This window comes from Marmota monax, unplaced genomic scaffold (assembly GCF_021218885.2).
Source record: "Marmota monax isolate L192 unplaced genomic scaffold, Marmota_monax_Labrador192_F-V1.1 WCK01_AAM20220418_F8-fsc00027, whole genome shotgun sequence".
Classification (NCBI taxonomy): domain Eukaryota; kingdom Metazoa; phylum Chordata; class Mammalia; order Rodentia; family Sciuridae; genus Marmota; species Marmota monax.
The window spans coordinates 9888159-9907547 of NW_026694617.1; the positions used below are offsets into that span (position 1 = coordinate 9888159).

The 19389-nt window shown below is 36.6% G+C and overlaps 1 protein-coding gene across 1 annotated transcript in view; it reads left to right on the forward strand.

The window, feature by feature from the left end:
- The first annotated feature begins 9959 nt into the window (after positions 1 to 9959).
- Cped1 (cadherin like and PC-esterase domain containing 1) overlaps positions 9960 to 19389 on the forward strand; it is a 263515-nt gene continuing 254085 nt past the window's right edge. Inside the window, exons 1-2 of the mRNA XM_046422379.2 lie at positions 9960 to 10298; positions 10792 to 11272. Coding sequence (XP_046278335.1) covers positions 11024 to 11272 — 249 coding nt within the window. The 5' untranslated portion in view covers positions 9960 to 10298; positions 10792 to 11023. The remainder of the gene's footprint in view (positions 10299 to 10791; positions 11273 to 19389) is intronic.

Genomic DNA, 19389 nt, shown 5'->3' on the forward strand with positions numbered 1-19389 from the left:
ATCTATGGTTGTATATAAAATATGTTGACACCAATTCGTGTCTTCATACATGTGCTTTGGATAATGATGTCTATCAATCACATTCCACCATCCTTGCTAATCCCCTGCCCCATGCCTTTCCCTTTCACCCCTCTGCCCTTTCTAGAATACATCTATTCCTCCCATGCTCTCACTCCCTACCCCTATGATTCAACCTCCTTATATCAGAGAAAACATTTGGCATTTGTTTTTTGGGGATTGGCTAACTTCACTTAGCATTATCTTCTCCAGTGCCATCCACTTACCTGCAAATGCCATGATTTTTTTCTCTTTTATTGCTGAGTAAAATTCCATTATGTATATATGCCGCATTTTTTTTTTATCTATTCATTCACCGAAGGGCATCTAGGTTGGCTCCACGGTTTAGCTATTGTGAATTGAAGGGCACTTTATTTTTTTACTCTTTTCTCCTTTGAAGCAAATTCCATGTATTTTATGTTTTCAACCAGTGTAGGTTTGTGCAATTTTAGTGTCCTTTGTCCTTGGACCTAGATGTAATTAATTGTCTTAATCATAGACAAGTAAGTGTCTAATAAATTTGGGTTATGTATGATACTCTGAATGTGAAGACATTGCAAAGTTCTCAGTGTTCACATTTTAAAAAAGTCTTTCAGCAGATGGGTTTTAATTGGAAAGAATCTCCTCAGTGGTATATTTATAACTGTATTAAGTGCCTAGATGCTGAGAATGTTTAGGTTAAGGTGCATATGTTGCTGTGGCGGGGGAGGGGGTGTTGGTGAAAGAAGTAGGTGGGGGCTGACATGTTAAATGATTGTGGCATTTTGACAAATGCTAGAATTGGATGTAGGAAGCTCTGTGGGAACATGGGGGAGGCAGGGAATTTGATTATTTCAATAGTTAAGAAACAAAGGAAGGATCATTTGAACTGGTCCTAAAGATAGATGAAGCAGGGATGTTCAAAGTCATGAGGATTCTGGGAACGGGAGGTAGTCTGGAACAAGAGGACCTGAGGTAGGATGCTGTGTCAGGGCAAGAATCCAAAAGCCTAATATTCATGAGGAGCTTTGCACACTGTGTCATGGCATTGTTAGTTGGGAGTAACATTTACATATTGTTAATGAACTGTAGTTATAGTGAATCGTAACTCTTAAGATTATAAAGTAGGGATAACATGAAATTAATTAGTCTCTAACTTGGAAACTTCAAAATGTTAAGTTTAAGATGGAGGTTTCCCCTCAATTTTTGAAACAACAAACTAGAATTTTTAGTTAAGATTTTTTAGATTTCCTTATTTAGATGATAAAATCTAAAGTACTGGAACAGTTTATGCTTTCTGACCCAGCATCTTACTATTCAGGATTTGATTCTGCTACAGAGAAATAAAGTTTGAAGTGATTTAAGACAAACTGACTTGAGATTTTGTTTTTTAATTTAAATTAAAAAGAATTGAAATTCATTAATTGAAATTAAATTTAAGACAAACTGACTTGAGATTTTTTTTTTAATTGAAATTAAAAAGATACAAGAAAGAATTATACCTCCTTCTGGCTGTTTCCATTTTAAAGTAGTATGTCTTATATGCCTTATTGGTCTTTTAACCAATACATCATCAGAATCCTAAACATAATTAAAATATTTATCTGAAAGAAAATAATTTCTTTTTTATTAAAATATTTCTTTAGTTGTAGATGGACACAGTATTTTACTTATTTATTTTTTTATGTGGTGCTGAGGATCAAATCCAGTGCCTCACACATGCAAGGCAAGTGCTCAACCACTGAGCTACAACCCCAGCCCCCTGAAAATAATTTCTTAAAAAATATTTTAGAGCCATATAATTCAATTTTTAGTGAATCCACTACCACCTTTTACTTTTATTGACTGCTAACAAAGGAAATGTAGAGGAAAACATAATTATCCATTTTTCTGCAGATTTGATGGGACTGTAGCCAGGGTAGGCAGTGAGAGTGGGGTTGTGTGTGTTTGCTTATGTGTTGCCTGTATTACTCACCTATGTTAATAGGAACAGCTCTGCTTAGCAAGGTGTGTAGCTCCTAGTCTTTAAGATGTGTGTGTTTAAAACATTCACAAGTTTAATACAGTGGCAGGAAAAAAAAACTAGCTATCACATTTTTATTTATTTTTTCATTGTTATACCTGCTGCAGTAGAGGGTCCCTCCATGCTGTTATGTTAAAATAAAAACAATTTAAATAGATACCAAGTAACTTTAAAAAGATTGTCTAGGTCAAATGTAATTCAAGGGGCCAGCTAGAAATATAAATAACCCTAAGCATAAATAGAGGCAATTGACTAGAAAGATCTTACTAATAATTAATTAGTAGATTTTATTATGTCTTCCTCAGTGTGTCCCATTAGAATTTATCAAAATCGATGTTCATAACCTCGAAGCATTTGTATTTTTGTCTGCAGTATAACAAATTATTTTCTTGAGTAGTAGAGAATGGTTCTAGATAATTTTTAGGGTTTCCCAATTGTACCAAAAGGTACTATCACTTTACTAGTAATTGTTTTAAAGAGAAATTCAGTTACTTGTTGTATACAAAAAAACTCTGAGCTTATATATTGATCATATGGCATCGATTAGATATGGAAGTCTACTTTTTGTAGTGGATATGTGACCAAAGAGATGCTCAGAGAATGTGACCTTCTTACCCACTCAGATTAGCTAAGAAAATGCCAGTGATCATAGGAGTGATCAAACCAACTTCCAATTATGTCACATACATCAATCTTTAAATAGTTAATGTGATGCAGTAAAACTTTCTTTTTCTGAAAATGTAAATGGATGCTTGAGTTGTGATTACATAAAAGAAAGAAACAGAAGGGCAGGAAGAAAGGAGAAAGAAGGAAGTGGAAAGTGAAAGAAGCAAAATTATCAGACCCTCTTAAAATATTTTAAAAAGTATGGTTTCCAAGGAATCCTGTATTGCAGATCTACAGAGAAGATGAATGAGATTTCTAATTGAGAATATAATTTGATACTGTCATATAACCAACAAAAAGTAAATTTGTTCATGTTTTATATATTATTTAATAAAAACAGGATTTCTGACTTCATGTCAAGGTGTAAACTTGTGCTCTGAAGAAAACAAACAGTGGGATTCATTGGATTCAATATTTACCATATTGTGATATTTATCATACCTGTGAACCCACTGTTTAAGTGAAACCCTTTACCTCTGTATTTGTCTGCCTGTCTATCCTTCTATATATCCATCATCCTATCCATCATCCATCCATTTATGTATCTATGATTTAGAGGGTATGTATACACAGATCTTTATTTGTCATCTTTTAAAGGATGCAAATATAAATGTCAAATTTGAGAGCCTTAAAGGATATTATATGACCAATGTCACATTTGTTTGGGGAGCAGTGTAATTACATTTTCAGGAAAGTAGTTAAAACCTCAGGGAAACTAATCATGCCTCCAAGGTGCTCACTATTCTAACTTAAGTAACAGACAAATTGTAGGCATTCCCATTTAAAAACTGCAACAGCTATCCCCTTGGTTAAATTTGAGTTTCACTTTTTTTGTGGTTTTGACATTTGTGCCAGGCTGGGGGGCTCCCCTGCATGTGGGGAAACTGTTCAGCAGCATCACTGGCTTTTGTGCACTCAAAGTCAGTAGCATCTCTGCTGCCTCCTCTCCTCCTGCCAGTTGTGATCTAAAACTATCTCTAGAAGTTGCTAAATGTCCTGGGGGTGGGGAGTGGAGGACAACTGCCTTCAGTGGGTTAAGTATGACCAGGATGTGAAATCACAAGGAAAAAACTGGAACAATGATGAAAAGCATTTGAATCTATGATGCATAGACATCTAAAAATATGAATTTTCAAAACAATTACATGCAAGCAAATACTGCTTGATGGAGTTGGTAAAATAGCTTCCATCATAAAGCAATGTATACTGTAAGGTAAAGATTATAAGTATATTAGTACATAAAATATAGCCAAATACTACAAAAGTAATTTTGATACCAGTGCAAGCTTGCATGAGAAGAGAGGAAGTTGTGGAAAGTAAGGAAAGTGACTAGTTGAAAATTGTGGAAAACTAAGGAGAGATTTCTCATTTTTAAAAAGACAACCCCAAATATTGGCATATGGGATTCCGCCAGTGATTTTTATTTTAGCAACACAGTTGGGGCAATCAAGAATTAAAAGCATTTGGTTTAGAGATGTTTGATTCATCTGGGATGATTGTTCATCTAAAAAATTAAAAAAGAGGGGCTGGGGTTGTGGCTCAGTGGTAGAGCACTTGCCTCGCATGTGTGAGCACTGGGTTCTATCCTCAGCACCATATAAAAATAAATAAAGTAAAGATATTGTGTCCCTCTACAACTAAAAAAAATATTTTAAAAGAGACTAGGATATGTTTACTTAAAAAACAACAACAAAAAACAAGAAAAAGGTAGAATAGTGAAAATAATATTAGCATTGTTTTTAATTGTAAACTCACAAAGCAAACTCACTGGCATTTTTCTTCCTTTTTTAAAAAAAATATTTATTTTTTAGGTGTAGATGGACACAACACAATGCCTTTATTTATTTATTTATTTTATGTGGTGCTAAGAATCGAACCTGGGTCCTGCCTGTGCTAGGCGAGCACACTACCACTGAGCCACAATCCCAGCCCCATTTTTCTTCCTTTGAATTGGACAGACACTTCATGAAGGGTGCCTTGTATACTGTTCCTTTTTATCTGTCGACATGATTCTTAGACCTTTGCCATGAACTGCCGTCACCATTTGGCATTCCATGTGTAGAACCACTGTGAGGAAAGCGGAAAACCTTTTTTAAAAAAATCCATAGATTTTAATAGAAATTTTTATAGAAAGCTCTATAAAAATGTTCAGAGATCTTAAAGTGAAAGCCATAACTTGAACAAAAAGTCACTTCACTTAAGAGATTTTGAGAGGAGCAAGTTGTGTTGGAAGGAAATAAAGCAATTAAAGGTTGACTGCATTAGAAATCGCAGAAAAACTGCAGAACTGTGTTTCTGTTAACTAATGTCGAGTATATCAAATACCATATATGAACCTCACTGTAGATTCTACTTGGGGTTTGTACTATAATTAGTGGAAAATGAAAACTGTTGAATATGTGTGAAAGGATCATGATCGTAAATCTGATGTAGAATGATGTTCTGTTTTTCCATAACTTTGTGGGATAATACATAATCAAGTACATTTGCATATACATTTGCATATACATTACCTGAGTATAGCATTTGCCTCTTAAGGGATAGAGAAGTCCCTAAATTAGGCATCTGATATTTCACATAAATCTTTCTCTTAAATTTGTGCATTTCTCAGAACAATTAATGAACTTAATCTAGGTTATTGTTTTTATGCCCATTAGGAAAGAAAGGAGGTTTTGCTTTGTGAGTTTACAATTAAAAGCAACGCTGATGAGATATTATTTTCAGATTCATCCTACTTTGTCAACTAGCACACTATCTTCATTAATAAATCTTCTGGGAAAGAATCTTCTAGATTCCTTCTATCTACAGATAAAGACTAAATAAACTCCTAAGCTTGGAAATTTCATCCTCCCTTGTTGGTACCTGACATTCTTTTCTAGCTTCATCTTTTCCCTTTTGCAGCAGTTGAAATCTTTGTGGCTCTTCAGGGCCCAGTTGAGAAGTAACCTTTTTTCTTTTTTAAGGCTTTCTTATCACTTGCCAAAAGATGTGAACTCCCTATTTTGACTCTCCATGAGCCTTGGCTTATCATCTTAAGTTGTGGCTGGGACTACTATGTTTATTACCCTTGTTTCCTTTTCATCTTTGGCATGTAGATAGACCTCATTTCCCAGCTCAGTTTCCATTAGGTGGATCCATGTGATTAGGTGCTAATCAATAATATGAGACAAAGGATATAGGCCAGTTTAGAAACTTGACTTCTAAAAGACTTCCCTCACTAGCTGCTGTGCTCATCCCTTTTCCTCATCTGTTAGTGGGATTTAGAGGAGCCAAGTGGCTATCCAGGAGTCTAGGCTATAGAAACTGAGCAGATGGCAGGAACCCTGGGAATGAAGTGTGGAAACTGGCTAACACTGAAAAATGATAAAAGAAACAGGGTTTGGGGCTGGGGATATAGCTTAGTTGGTAGAGTGCTTGCCTCACATGCACAAGGCCCTAGGTTCAATCTCCAGCACTACACAAAAAATTTTTAAAAAATGGCTTTTATTGTATCAAGCCAATGAGATTATAAGGTTGTTAACATCATACTGCTCTGATATTTTATGCTGAAAAGATTTGGGAGGAAGATTGATCTGTTTTGTACAACCTTGAAATTATAGGATAGGGTTGTCTCTATTGTCTTAGTGCTACTTAAATATGTGCCCTTGAATGCTGCAATTGTGGAATGGAAAGGGTACTTCGTGGAACTATATGCATAGAAGCATTCAATTTGAAACATACCAGAATCCCTAGTTCCTAGTTTTACTGTACATTTACGCTCCTGATCCCCTCACTGGCCCAACTTATTAGGCTTTAGTGTTCTCTGGTCTGATGCCTTCAAACTTCATTTCATGCTTCTACTTAGCCTTCCATTGAAATATATCTGATCTGTAAGGAACTAAAAAAAATAGCAAAAACAAAACAAATTTTGGTTTTAAAAAATGGGCAATAGACTAAGTAGACATTTCTCAGAAAATATACAAATTACTAGAAGACATCTGAAAAAAATGTTTAATGTCTCTCAGGGAAAATCAAAGCCATGGTAAGATGTCACCCCATTCCAGAGAGAATTCATATCAAAAAGACAAAAGAGCCTTGGCATAGTGGCACAAGTCTATAATTCCAGTGACGCTTGGGAGACTGAGGCAGGAGGTTGGCAAGTTTGAGGCTAGCCTCAGCAACTTACTGAGACCCTTTCTTGATACAAAAAGGATTGGAGATGAAGCTCAGTGGTAAAGTGTTCCTGAGTTCAATCCTCAGTACCAGAAGAAAGAGGAAGAGAGGGACCAACAAAAGATAATGAGTGCTGGTGAGAAAGTGGAGAAAAGGGAACCCTTTCACACTGTTGGTGAGAATGTAAATTATACAACCATTAGGAGAACAGTATGGCGGTTCCTCAAAAAATTAAAAATAGAACATGATCCAGCAATTTGATAAAATTAGTATGCCAAAGAGACATCTGTTCTCCCATGGTTCGTTGCCAGCACTGTTTACAGTAGCCAAGAAACAGAAACAAATGAAAAGGAAACGTAGTATATATAAATAGTGTAATACTCTTCAGCCATGACAAGAATGAAATCCAGTCATTTGTGACAACATGGATGGAAACAAAAATCATTAGTTTTAGCAAAAGCATCCAAGCATACAAAGAAAAGTACTGGATGGTCTCAATTATATGAGGAATATAAAAAGTTGATCTCATGGAAATTGAGAGTAGAAAGGTGATTACTAGAGGTCAGGGCTGGTAGTAGAGAGGGAGGAATGCAGAACAGTTAATCAATGGGACTAAGCAATAATTGAGAGAAAGAGTCCTGGTGTGATATGGCACAATAAAGTTACTGTAGATCATGACAATGTACTGTGCGTTTCAAAAAGCTAGAAGAAAGGATTTTAATGTTTTCACCATAAAAAATGAACAATGTTTGAGGACGTATATACTTTTAACCTGACTTAAACCTTACACAATACGTTCATGTACAAAATGTTACATGGTATTCATTAAAGTGTATAGTTTTGTGCTTTTAAGTATTAAATTTTTAATTTAAATTGAGAAAACCCAAATAGATCTAACTTCCTATTTAGTCATGACTATATCCCATGTGTCATCCCTACAAGCTCACTTTCATGGCACCTTTGTCCTTCTACTAGAAGGACAAACCAGCACCTGCCTCACCTACATATAGAAGACTGAAAGTGAGAGAACAACTAATAAGTGCTGGTGTTTACTTTTGGTACTTTATTTTCCATGAGGCCCAATATTTGATACTTATCTGTACGTGGTCTCACACCACAGCACACCATAAGTTCAGTGAGGACTGAGCACAGCTTCCAGGTTCAAAACTTTGATATCAGAGTTGCACTCAGCATACACTCACCCAAGAGGTTTTCCCAGATGTCTAAGTGCTTCCCGTATATTATCATCTATGTTGTGCCAACAACACTTCAAAGTTAGTGTCTTTATTTCACAGATGCGGAAGGTTGAGACTTACATAAGTCAAATCACTTGTTTAAGAACAGTGATAATAGGCAGTAAATGCTAGGGTCACATCAAGATTGGGTTTACTCTAAAATCAGATGTCACCTGTGGATCTCCTCAGATGATTTGGTGAAATTTTGTACTGTACTTTCTTTCCTATGGTCTTACTTTAACAACCCCCCTTCTTTCTCCTGCCAATATCCCTCTATCTATTGTCTTCTCTTGCTCCCTGGGACTCAGTGGTTAAAATGGAAACTGGGTTCTTCAACTTTCCAGAATCATTCTGGAATGCTTTTTCCCCCATCTTCTTCTTGATTACTATTATTTGAGTCTAACTTTAGCATCTTATTTAAACTTTTAATGCTATTGTTTTTCACTTCCCCCAACCCAAAGGCAATTTTATCTGCACATCTGATTTACTCTTCCTTCTATATGTTATACTCGGCTATTTAATGATGCATAAAAATGGTCTTTCAGATTTCTCACACCTTGTATTTTCAGACTTCTGGCCTCAATAGAACAGCCTGCTCATTCTGTATCACCCAGTAAGCAGCAATGTCACATTCTGCATTCCTTTAGCTCAGGGACCATTCCAACTTAGAGATCTCATAATTCCTAATATCCTTCAAGTCCCATTACATCCCCTCAAATTATACGTCTTACAACACTATTGTCTAACCATTTCCTCTTAAAACTCTTGGCTTTTCAATGTCAAGCGCCACTTCATTATTTTCTTCTTCATTTGTCATGGAATTGAGGACTCTGAATCTATATTAACTAATAAAATGTTCTGAGAGAAAACACAGACTTGAAATAAATATGGCTTTATGGTGAATATTTATTCTTTAATGCTTTAAGTAATATTTTTAAGACACTCGATATTTTTCCTTCTTAAGAAAGATTCAGAGATGCCCATTTCTCTGAGTCTACGTTAGCTGGGCACCCCTAGAGGGCGCTCCTTCTCATAAAATACAAGCGACGGATCCGCACGCAGCTTGCCTCTGGATTGGGTTCACTGTAGGGGTGTGGCCTCAGTGGAGAATTTCAGCCCACAAGGAAGAATTTCGGTTAGAAAAGGTTATAGCAGCTATCTAGGTTCAAAGCCTTCAAAGAATGTCTTCCATGGGTCTAGGCCAGTCCTACTATCCAGAGTTCGCAAAGCAAGGACTGGGAGAGGGAGCAACAAGCCCCAGCAGATTCTCTTTGATGGTCCTTCAACTGACCCAGCAAAAGGGAATGGAGTTTGCACAACTGGCAGGACCAGCAGTGTCCATGTGATGGTTTGTATAGAATTATACTGGGTTGAATTTTGGGCAAAGCTGGCTGTGTACCGCTTTCTACTGGGCAAAAATTACACCAACATCTGCTACATACAATTTATTTTAGAAAGCAAAGTAGCAATTAGGCTTTGTAAAACCCGGACATTAGTTCAGGAAATAAGTGTTAGTAACTACTGTGAAAGAAGTACGGACTTCAGTTATCCTGATCCTGGTGCATGCAACAAGATTTCCTGTTATGTGGTCCAGACAGTGCTGGTGGCCCTCTTATCCTTGTAAGTGTGACCACAATTCCCCAGAGTGAAGGACTTACGAATTAATTGAGTCTGCTTTAGTCTCATCTTTGACCTTTGGCATCGATTGACTAAGAACTATTTGTTTTTCCAATGCTGTGTTAGAAAAAAAAAAAAAAGCAATTAAACAGCGAATCAGACAGCAGATATGTTTCCAAATTCTGCAGCTCTGGGTAGGCAGCCACATTTCAGGGAAAATCAAAACCTCTTTTCCCAGTCTGTGGAAGCCCACCGTTTCCAACTCAGAGCTGACAGCGCGGCTCCGGCTGCCTGGGGAGAGCCAGAGGAGCTCCAGGCCTTAGCCCCGCCCCGCCCCGCCCCGCTCCGCTCCGCCGGCCTGGGTGGCTGCTATGCCCCAGGTCCGCCAGCTCCAGGCCGAGTGTGTAGCAGGCGCGCGCGTGTGTGTCTGCGTGTCTGCGCGTGTGTGTCGGGGTGTGTGAGATGAATTGGAGTCATACGACTGGGCGTTTCCTTCCGAGTGGTTTTGATCAGCAATCCATTAGGGGGATCATGGAAACTTTTTTTCTGGCTAAAAGGATGAAAACTGAGTAAGTACACAGAACTTTGAACTTGAAACGGAATGAAACCAAGACAAGCCAAACCCTGACACTAATCATGTCCATTCAAACCGCTTGTTCCCTCTTAATGTTAAAAGTCGTGGATGCTTTACAGCAAAGTGGCAATTTAAAACTGAATGGAGGGAAGCAGTTAAGAAACATAAAAGGCTGAAACAGTATTGCTTTAAAACCGGAGGAAAAACTGCTAGGGCAACCTGGCCTGCATCCAGCTGTGCAACAGGCACTTTGGGTTTTAACCTATTGCGTTCTTCCGTGCTGTTTTCAGACTCCAGATTTACTTTGGTGTTATTTTTCTCTTTTTCTGTAAAGCTGGGACAGAGCTGGACTCCTTTTCTGTGAGTTTAAGGATGTCGTGGAAATAAGACATTGCCGGAAGCCAACCGTTTGGCAGCCTGGGATGCACTCAGATTATTAGTTTTGTAACTAATAGTCTATTAATATTTTCATTTTTTTTTTAACCGAGGTCAGTCACTTTTCACTGTCATTCATGGAAGGACTTTTATTAACCACCTCAGACTTTTTGGGACCTACGATCTTTTGGCATGACGCTTTGGAAAGTTCTTAAGCGGAGATGGAGCAAACTTGATTGGAGTTGTGGAAAAAGAAGACACATTTGTATTTTTCATGCTGACAAAAAATAGCTGCTATGACTTTTCCGGCAACGTGGACAGGGGCCAAGTGAAGCTGAACTGGTCATGATCTGTCGTCCAGTGTTTCTTTGTCGTCGGCGATTTTGCCCCCGGCCCTTTTTTGTGGTCTTGGTGGTGGCAATCTGTCTCTTCTATCAGACTCTGACCCTCCGAGGGACTAGGAAGCTCACAACCGCTGTCCCCAGGGCTGCCCCCCACACACCCACCGAGACTCAGGCGAGCAGATGCAGGAAAGGACATACCCAGGACAAACAGTGCTTCCTTCTCTCCGGTAATGCACCGGAAATCAGAAAGGTAAGATTCACAAGCTAAAGGAGGCAATTTCTGCAAAGACCACAATCTGACTCTCAGTCCTTTCTGTAAAACTAAAATTAACTTCCATGATTTCTGCAAGCCATCCCGAGTATAAACAGCCCTGTGAGTGACCTGTTGACAGGGAAACACGTTACATAAGCTTCAACTTCTTATATTTACTTCCAGAAAGTTCTGGCCTTTATTTTATCTTCTAGAATTTCACTTCATTTCAGTGGAAGGAAATAGATAATTTGGAGGGGAGGAGGGGAGTGATGTGATTCCTTCCTAAAATACTAGGGATCTAAGTGATTTGAGGATGAAAGATCTGAAACATAAATCAAAGATTCAAAATTTCATAGACACTAAGCCTCTCTTTCCTCAAGGTAGTCAATATGAGTACTCAGACCCTGCCAGACTCAGAAACTTCAAAATTCCATTTTATAATTGGCTAAATCAGTTCTTCCTTGGTGATTAAATTTCTCAAGTTTTTTTTTTTTTAAATTTCTGAGGTGTTTAAAGGAATAGTCTCATAGGTTTCTTCATATTAATTGACATACTGTGTTTTCTTGTTCATAGAATTATAGAAATAGAGATTAATGTGTATTTACACTATTCAGGATAACTTCACTAGCAATCTTACTAAGTGTAGGAAAAAACCACAAACCAAGGAAACAAAGAATTTCTATTTTAATACACCACTTTGTTCTAGCTTATAAGAATAGCCTTTAGAGAAGAAGATTAACATTTAACAGGGATGAGAGGTGGGAGGGAAAGGGAGAGAGAAGGTAAATTGCACGGTAATGGAAGGAGACCCTCAGGGTTATACAGTGGAGGGGGTAGAGAGAGAGGAGGGGAGGGGAGGGGAGAGGTGGGGAGGGGGGAGGGTGGATGATGGGAAAGGCAGCGGAGCACAACAGACACTAGTATGGCAATTTGTAAATCAATGGATGTGTAACTGATGTGAATCTGCAATCTGTGTATGGGGTGAAGGTGGGAGTTCATAACCCACTAGAATCAAAGTGTGGAATATGATATGTCAAGAAATTTGTAATGTTTTGAACAACCCACAATAAAAAATTAAAAAAAAAAAAAAAAAAAAAAAGAATAGCCTTTAACATAGTCCAGTGTAAAAAAGAAAAACAAAACCTGCATACAAAAACCATGGTGGCAAAGCCACTGAATTCTCTGCTACCTCAGGGATTATAACACGATAATTTAGTAATCAGTGAGTAGTATCTTATATCTACAGTAGATTTAGGTCTATTTGATGATGGTTATTGTTTGGAAAAGAATCTCCTTTTGGATGCCATCCTATTGCTACTACCCTCATTACCAATACCGCCAGTGTCACTACTATTTGTTTTAAAAACACTTTTATTTATTGCTTTTAGACTCACAATACTGTGAGATAGGTACAGTAGGTATGATTGTCATCAACTTAATAGATAAGACTACTGACCCTTAAAGATGTTTAGCTAATTCATGTGGCTAGCATTATGACATGGTGCAGCCCCAGAGGAACAGAAATCAAGCCACTTGGTTCCTACTTTGCTCTCAATAAATAATTTTGCTCTCAATAAATGTAATTTCAAAGCTGTCATTATAATTTGTGGAACCACAACTGGAAGAACTTACTGAAATACAAAATAACATTGCATTTAAATAAGAAAATCAGAAGACTTTTGAGTGTCCGCGTTTGTTAGCTATAATGTCAAGGAACACGTTTGATCAAGAAATATGACAAACAATAGCAGATAATATATGTAGATACACCCTTGGTTGAAACTTCAACTGCAAATGTGAATCAATTTTTGGACACTGTATTATTATTGAGGAGTGTGTATTTTGGGTTTATGTGCACGAGCATTTATTTGCACTTTTTCTTTTCTTGAACACATCAAATTTATGATGGATGAAACTGACTTTAAAAGTCACTTCTTGTTAGTTTCTAGCAGTGGTAAATATAATTTCTTTAAAAATAGTGGAAACAGTTATATATTTAAATGCCTAAAATATTTTCTAAGAATTTTAGATAAAATGTTTTACTCATTAACTTTCAGCCATTTGTTGTTGTTGTTTGTTTGTTTGTTTGTTTGTTTTGCTGCCCTACTTGACTTTTCATGATTTCTGCTTTGTTTGTAATTTAGGAATATGTTAACTGTTATTTGTAGGTTGTCACAGAAAATTCCATTTCAACTTTGGATCTTCTGTTACTTATAAACCATCTTAAAACATTCACTCTAGAATTTTCTTTACCAAAAATGCCAAACATGTGATGACTTGGGTTTCCAAATGATTCACAGTCTTAAATAGTTTAAACATAAGCAAGATTCTAAATTCAAAATTATAGTTTAGAAACCTAGTGGATATGAAAACTGAATTTTCAAACATTTGCCTAGTATCTCCATTTTTATCCTTTGTTGGCCACTGATTTTTTAGATCCAGTATTTATTAGATATAGGAAGGAATGTAGAAAAAAGCTACTATGCAGTCTTCAGTTAAAATCAGATATAAATAGATACTACTTGCAATATATCTTCTGAAAATAATAATTCAATTGCAAATGATGAAATATTATTTCATATATCAAATATGAAGAAAGAAATCAATATGTTGGTGTATATATAGGAGCAATGTATATTATTATACAAAACAATTGCTTATGAAGTTCATTAAAAAATAACTGAGGAAATTCTGTATAGGTGTTCCTAAAGACATAGAATTAGCTTTTAGGTGTTTTGTAGAAGTAGTATTGTTTCTATCGATAAATTTTGAATTTTGTTATTACTTTTAACTGACAAGTCTAAGTATTCGTATTATTAGAGTTTTTCTTAAGTTGAATCCATGCATCTTAAGTGTTTCCAAAAGTTCTTGGATTCAAGAATGTATTTGGATGTACTCCATGTATGTATATCAAAATACACTCTACTGTCATGGAAATCTAAAAATGAACAACAAAAAAAAAGAGAATGTATTTGGATGTATAAGATATCTATGAATCCCATAAATTTTGTACAATATATTGTATGTATGCATATATATAAATTTCCAGGAAAAATCATTTATTTTTGTCGCATATTCATAAATAAAAAGATGCTAAAAACCACAAAGGAAATTTAATAACCAGTGTGTTTAAATGTTCAACTGTTCATCCAGGTTGTGTAAGTTGAGAGTAAACCTAAGATGAAAAAAAATCATATGAAAGTCTTCAGCTGAGCATATTTTAAAAAAATCTGTCAGTGAATATGATAATGTCTGTGGGGATAAACTCTGAGAAACTAGCATATACTCAGAGTCTTTTTCAAATCAGTTTTCATTCATTGATGAACAAGTGGTATGTCTCAGTTTTTCTTGCATCTTTGAAAGGACACTTTGCACTTTATCAGCTTAGCAACAGAGGTTTCTGTAGTAGCAAATACTTAAGGTGAGTAACTTTGACCTCCACACTTTTACCAGTAGGATCTGATTCAATATCTAGAGTTGTTTTCAGTATGAATTGAGATCATGGTGTAGAATCTGCCAAGTCTGCATACTAAAGAAGTACTCTCCTTATTTCTGGCCAAATTTTAATTCATTTTCCCACATGAACAGTCCAAAGTGCCTTGCTGAGCAGATGTACTGTTGTCATTTCTTCTGGATTTTCTCTCAACATTGGATGTTTGCATATTGTCTGATCATCCGCTGAGTCTTAAAACTATTCCAACATAATATGTAAACACAGTTGTGTTGTCCTCAGTGGAGTAGGTGACTCAGTAGATTTATCTCCTTTCATGGACTATAACACTGTAACATTGCATAACATAGGGAGCAACATTAAATTATAAACAGGCACAACATCTCCTTAGTACATGCTCTTCTGATGCAAACATTGCTATTTGAAGAATACACTTATACTCACCAGAGCCATGTGTTCCTGATTATCTCCTGTTGACACTCCACAATGAGAACTGCTCTTTCTTTGTTGCTTGATTATTCTTCATGACTGTCCTGTTTTGGTGACTGTTCTATACAACTTCAACTCTCCCCAGGAACCAACCACAATTCAATGGAAATAAGTGAACGTTCTTATTAAAAATGGCCTAATTCATTTCATTTGCATTTTAATAGTCAGTAGTATATTGGACATTGGTAAATTTCATAAAAATTGCTTATTTAGCCCTGGTTTTCTAGAAACAGAACTTTAGGTAAATTCTTATGTGTTAACACTTTATTAGAAAATACAATAGCCATACAAGATGGGAATGGAAAAGCAGAAGGAGGGAAAGTAAACACAAGTGGGTATATTATGGGGAGTCTCTGCAGAGAGGCTGTTTTCAACTACTGCATCTCAGAACGGACATTTGAGGAAAGGAGCAGAAAATAATAGCAATTTATCTCCCGATTTCCTCTTCCTCTGCCTTTTATTGATTGGAGTCCATGCTACTGACAGGTAAAAACCCAGATTCTCGGGGTAGCTCTGGGGGAAGCCAAGGACTTGATAGGTGTTATTTTGCCAGAGCAAATGTGAGGTGATCCCTCCTTTTCAGCCATACTGAGTAGGTGCTGCAGGTCAGTGGTGGCAGAGGTGGTAAGAGCAGGTCTGAACTTTATGACCACAATGGCGTGAGTAATGCCCATAAAGGGGTAGATGAGGCTGTGATCTAACTACTGACACAGTAGTGGTGATAATTTTGTTTTCTAAAAATCCACAGAAGATGTCTAAATGTGCTCTCCCTCTTGGAAAATGGCTTTTCTTTCTTTAAATTAAAAAAAAATTGTGATTATCTCATTGAGAACACTCCTCTTCAGCTGTAAAAAAGAAAAAAGCAGCAACAAAACCTCATTTCCTCTTTATCCTTTCTCTCCTCTAATGCTTTCATTCACTCCTTTATTTTTTCCATTAACTTAATAAGTATTTATTGAGCAATTTGTGTGTGCTGGGCTCTTTATGAGATAGGAATGTTATAGGAATAAAAGCCCCTGTGAGACAAACAAAATAAATAAAGTGTTAGGAAACTGGTAATAATAAGACTTCTCTTTGAAAGGAGGTAGAGAGGACAGAGAAGGAATTAGAGAAGAAAAAGAAGCAGAAATGTGCTACAAGAATAAAAACCCACATATGCAAAGGAGAAATAAATAACCCAATATATTTGGAAAACTCAAAGCATAGGGGGTGGGAGGGCACTGAAGGAATCAGGAAAGCAAATACGTAAGATAGAAAGTTCACCAGGATCTAGGTGTTGGAAATGTGCACCTGATAAGAAGTCTGGATCCTGAAGAATGTTCAGAAAAGATTGACATGAATAGATTTATGTTTTAGGGAGAACACTGCAGAACACACATTGCAAAATGGACTGGGGCAGAGTAGAACTGAAGGTGGGGAAACTAGTTGGGAATCTGTTTCCAGATGTTCCTCCTTTGCCAAATCTTGCTTTCTTCCTGTGTTCTTGAACACTCCGTTTTTAGCTTTTTTAGGACTGGCTCCGCAGTTACTCTGATTCTTATAATATTGCCAGTATCGAACCTCTCCATTGAATAATTACTTATATTACTAGTTTCAAGCTTTCCTTGGGCCATTCCACCTACCAGTAAATATGCTTAGAACTGATAACACAACAGTAAGCTTTCCTGGATTCCTGGCAAATTACCTACTATGCTCCCTATCTCTATTTCCCTTCATATATACTGCAAATGGTTTTCTTTGCATGTACTGACTGGACACCTACTCATTACTACCTTTTGCATTTGATTTTCTCTACTGAAACTTCTCTTTTGTTGACTCCCTGATTACCAATAGTGATTTGTTTTCATTCTGTATCATTTTTCTCTGAAGCATTTTCCACTGTTGGGCAACAACTCTTTGAATCCTGTGACATGGGGCTTATTCTCTGACCTCTCTGAATAACTCATGGTCTCCTTTTGAGGTTAATTTCTTCACTATGATGATAAACATAGATATCCTTTGATGATATTTTTGTTGCTTGGTCTTTTAGTTGTCTTGTTTTAAACATTTTTTTGGTGAATGAATCAACTTATCATCTGTATCTTCAATTTCCTTGTATATTTTATAGAATGGCACAATACTATAATAATTAAATAATTTTCTCTTAAAACTTGCATGTCCAAACCAATGACTCTTCTTGACATTTTTATTTCCATGAATAGGACCTGACTTCCTCTTCCATTCTCAATACATAGGATTTAAGCCTTAGGTTTATCTTTGATATTTCTTGTCCTCCCAACTCTTTGCCCCTCACCAAATTCATCTAGCATGGCTCCTTACCAAAAATTCTAGATCTGCCACTGAGCCACATTGGAAAACTCCAAATTAGAAAAGTCACAATAGTCTTCAATTTTATTTCTTTTTTTTTTAATCCTTCAAATCAATTTTTAATAATGGTTTAAAATTCCACACATTATAAAGGTTATCCTCTTAAATATTTACATGTACAGTTCAGTAGTGTTAACCATATTTACACTGTTCTTTAAAGGCCTTGTGCACAACTCTCATTTGAAACCATGTGTCTCAACCCAGATTGTCTGTTACCTCCCAGTCTGTCTCGTCTACTTGGTTTCTAACCCGTACCTAGATTTCCTGTTTGTGGTTTATAAATTGCCTTTAAGCAATAACTTCCTTGCACATTTAGGCCTTTTTGATATTGAGTACATTAAATAAATGTCACCTTATCAGAAGCCTTTATGGATGATGTAAGGTGAAATTTCCCCTAATCTCTCAAATGGGTCCATATTCTAGTTAATTGGATCTCAACTCTTAGAGTCTACCTTCCCAATCTCAATGCTGTATCATATCATCATTTTTAATAATATAACCTCTTTTAGTAGTCTAACAAGTTATGTCTCCATCTGTCTATACATTCTATGCTATCTATGCACAGCTCCCATAGTATTTCTGGGGAAAGCCTTCAGTAGTTCTAACTCTAAGTCTACTCAATTTGGTAAAAAACATTCTCCACCCCATCACGTCCCAACATGCCTCCCCAACCCCCCTCTGCCTATGTGTCACAATCTGTAAGCCAGCTCAAGACCCCATTCTCCAAACTCCAACATCTCTACCTCCATCTTAAGTCTCCTCTGGTACATCTGCCCCACTCAGCTCCTCTAGAAGTCCTCATGATTATTCTTAAAACATTCTGAAATCTATGAAATTCTATCACCTCCATCATGGTATCCTTTATCTTCATAAAGAGATGTGTACTTAATGTACCTAATAAGACTTATCTTTCTGTATAATTATTTAAAAATAAAGGAACATCAGAACATTAGAACTGGAAATAAGTTTTTTTTTGTAAGTGAGGAAAATGAGGCTCATGGAAGAAAAGGGTCTTAAAGTAAGTTATCATATTGATAGGACAGGATTCGACTGAAACCTGTGTTCTCTCTATCTCCATTCTATCCCCGTATACTATATCCATTCATTAGAGTTATGGGTTGAGCTGTGCTCCCTTCCAAAGCTATTCTGAAGTCCCAACCTCTGGTACTACAGAATATGACCTTATTTGGAATTAGGATTGTTGTAAATGTAATTGGTTAAGATGAGGTCACCGTGGAATAGCGTGGGCTCCTGATCCAATATGACTGGTGTTCTTACAAGAAGACAGACATCCTGGGAGAAGACCATGAAGGGCAGCGATTGGAGTGACACAGCTGTGTACCAAAGAACGCCAAACATCACCAGGAAACTCTCAACAAGTAAGAAGATACAAGAAAGGATTTCAGTATGGGGTTTCAGAGGGAACATGGCATGTCTGACACCTTGATCTCAGGTTTCAAGTCTCCAAAATTGTGAAACAATACATTTCTGTTGTCTTAAGCCATCTTAAGTTTGTGGTATCTTGTTATGGCAGCAATAGGAAACCAATAAAAATGAGGGGGAAAATTAGTTAATTATATAAGAGTGTTCTGGAGTTAAATTGGCATCATTTGTTAACTTGTTGCCTTGGACATTTATCTTGACTTCTTTAGGATTTTGTTTCCTTACTTGAAGATGGGTCTTACATGAGATAAATCATGTGACGCAATTAACTTGTCTGGCAGATAGGGAACACTCAGTTAGCTCTCAGAATATGAATTATTTAATTTCTTAGAGGACTTATTCATCTCTGTAGCCCTGACAGACC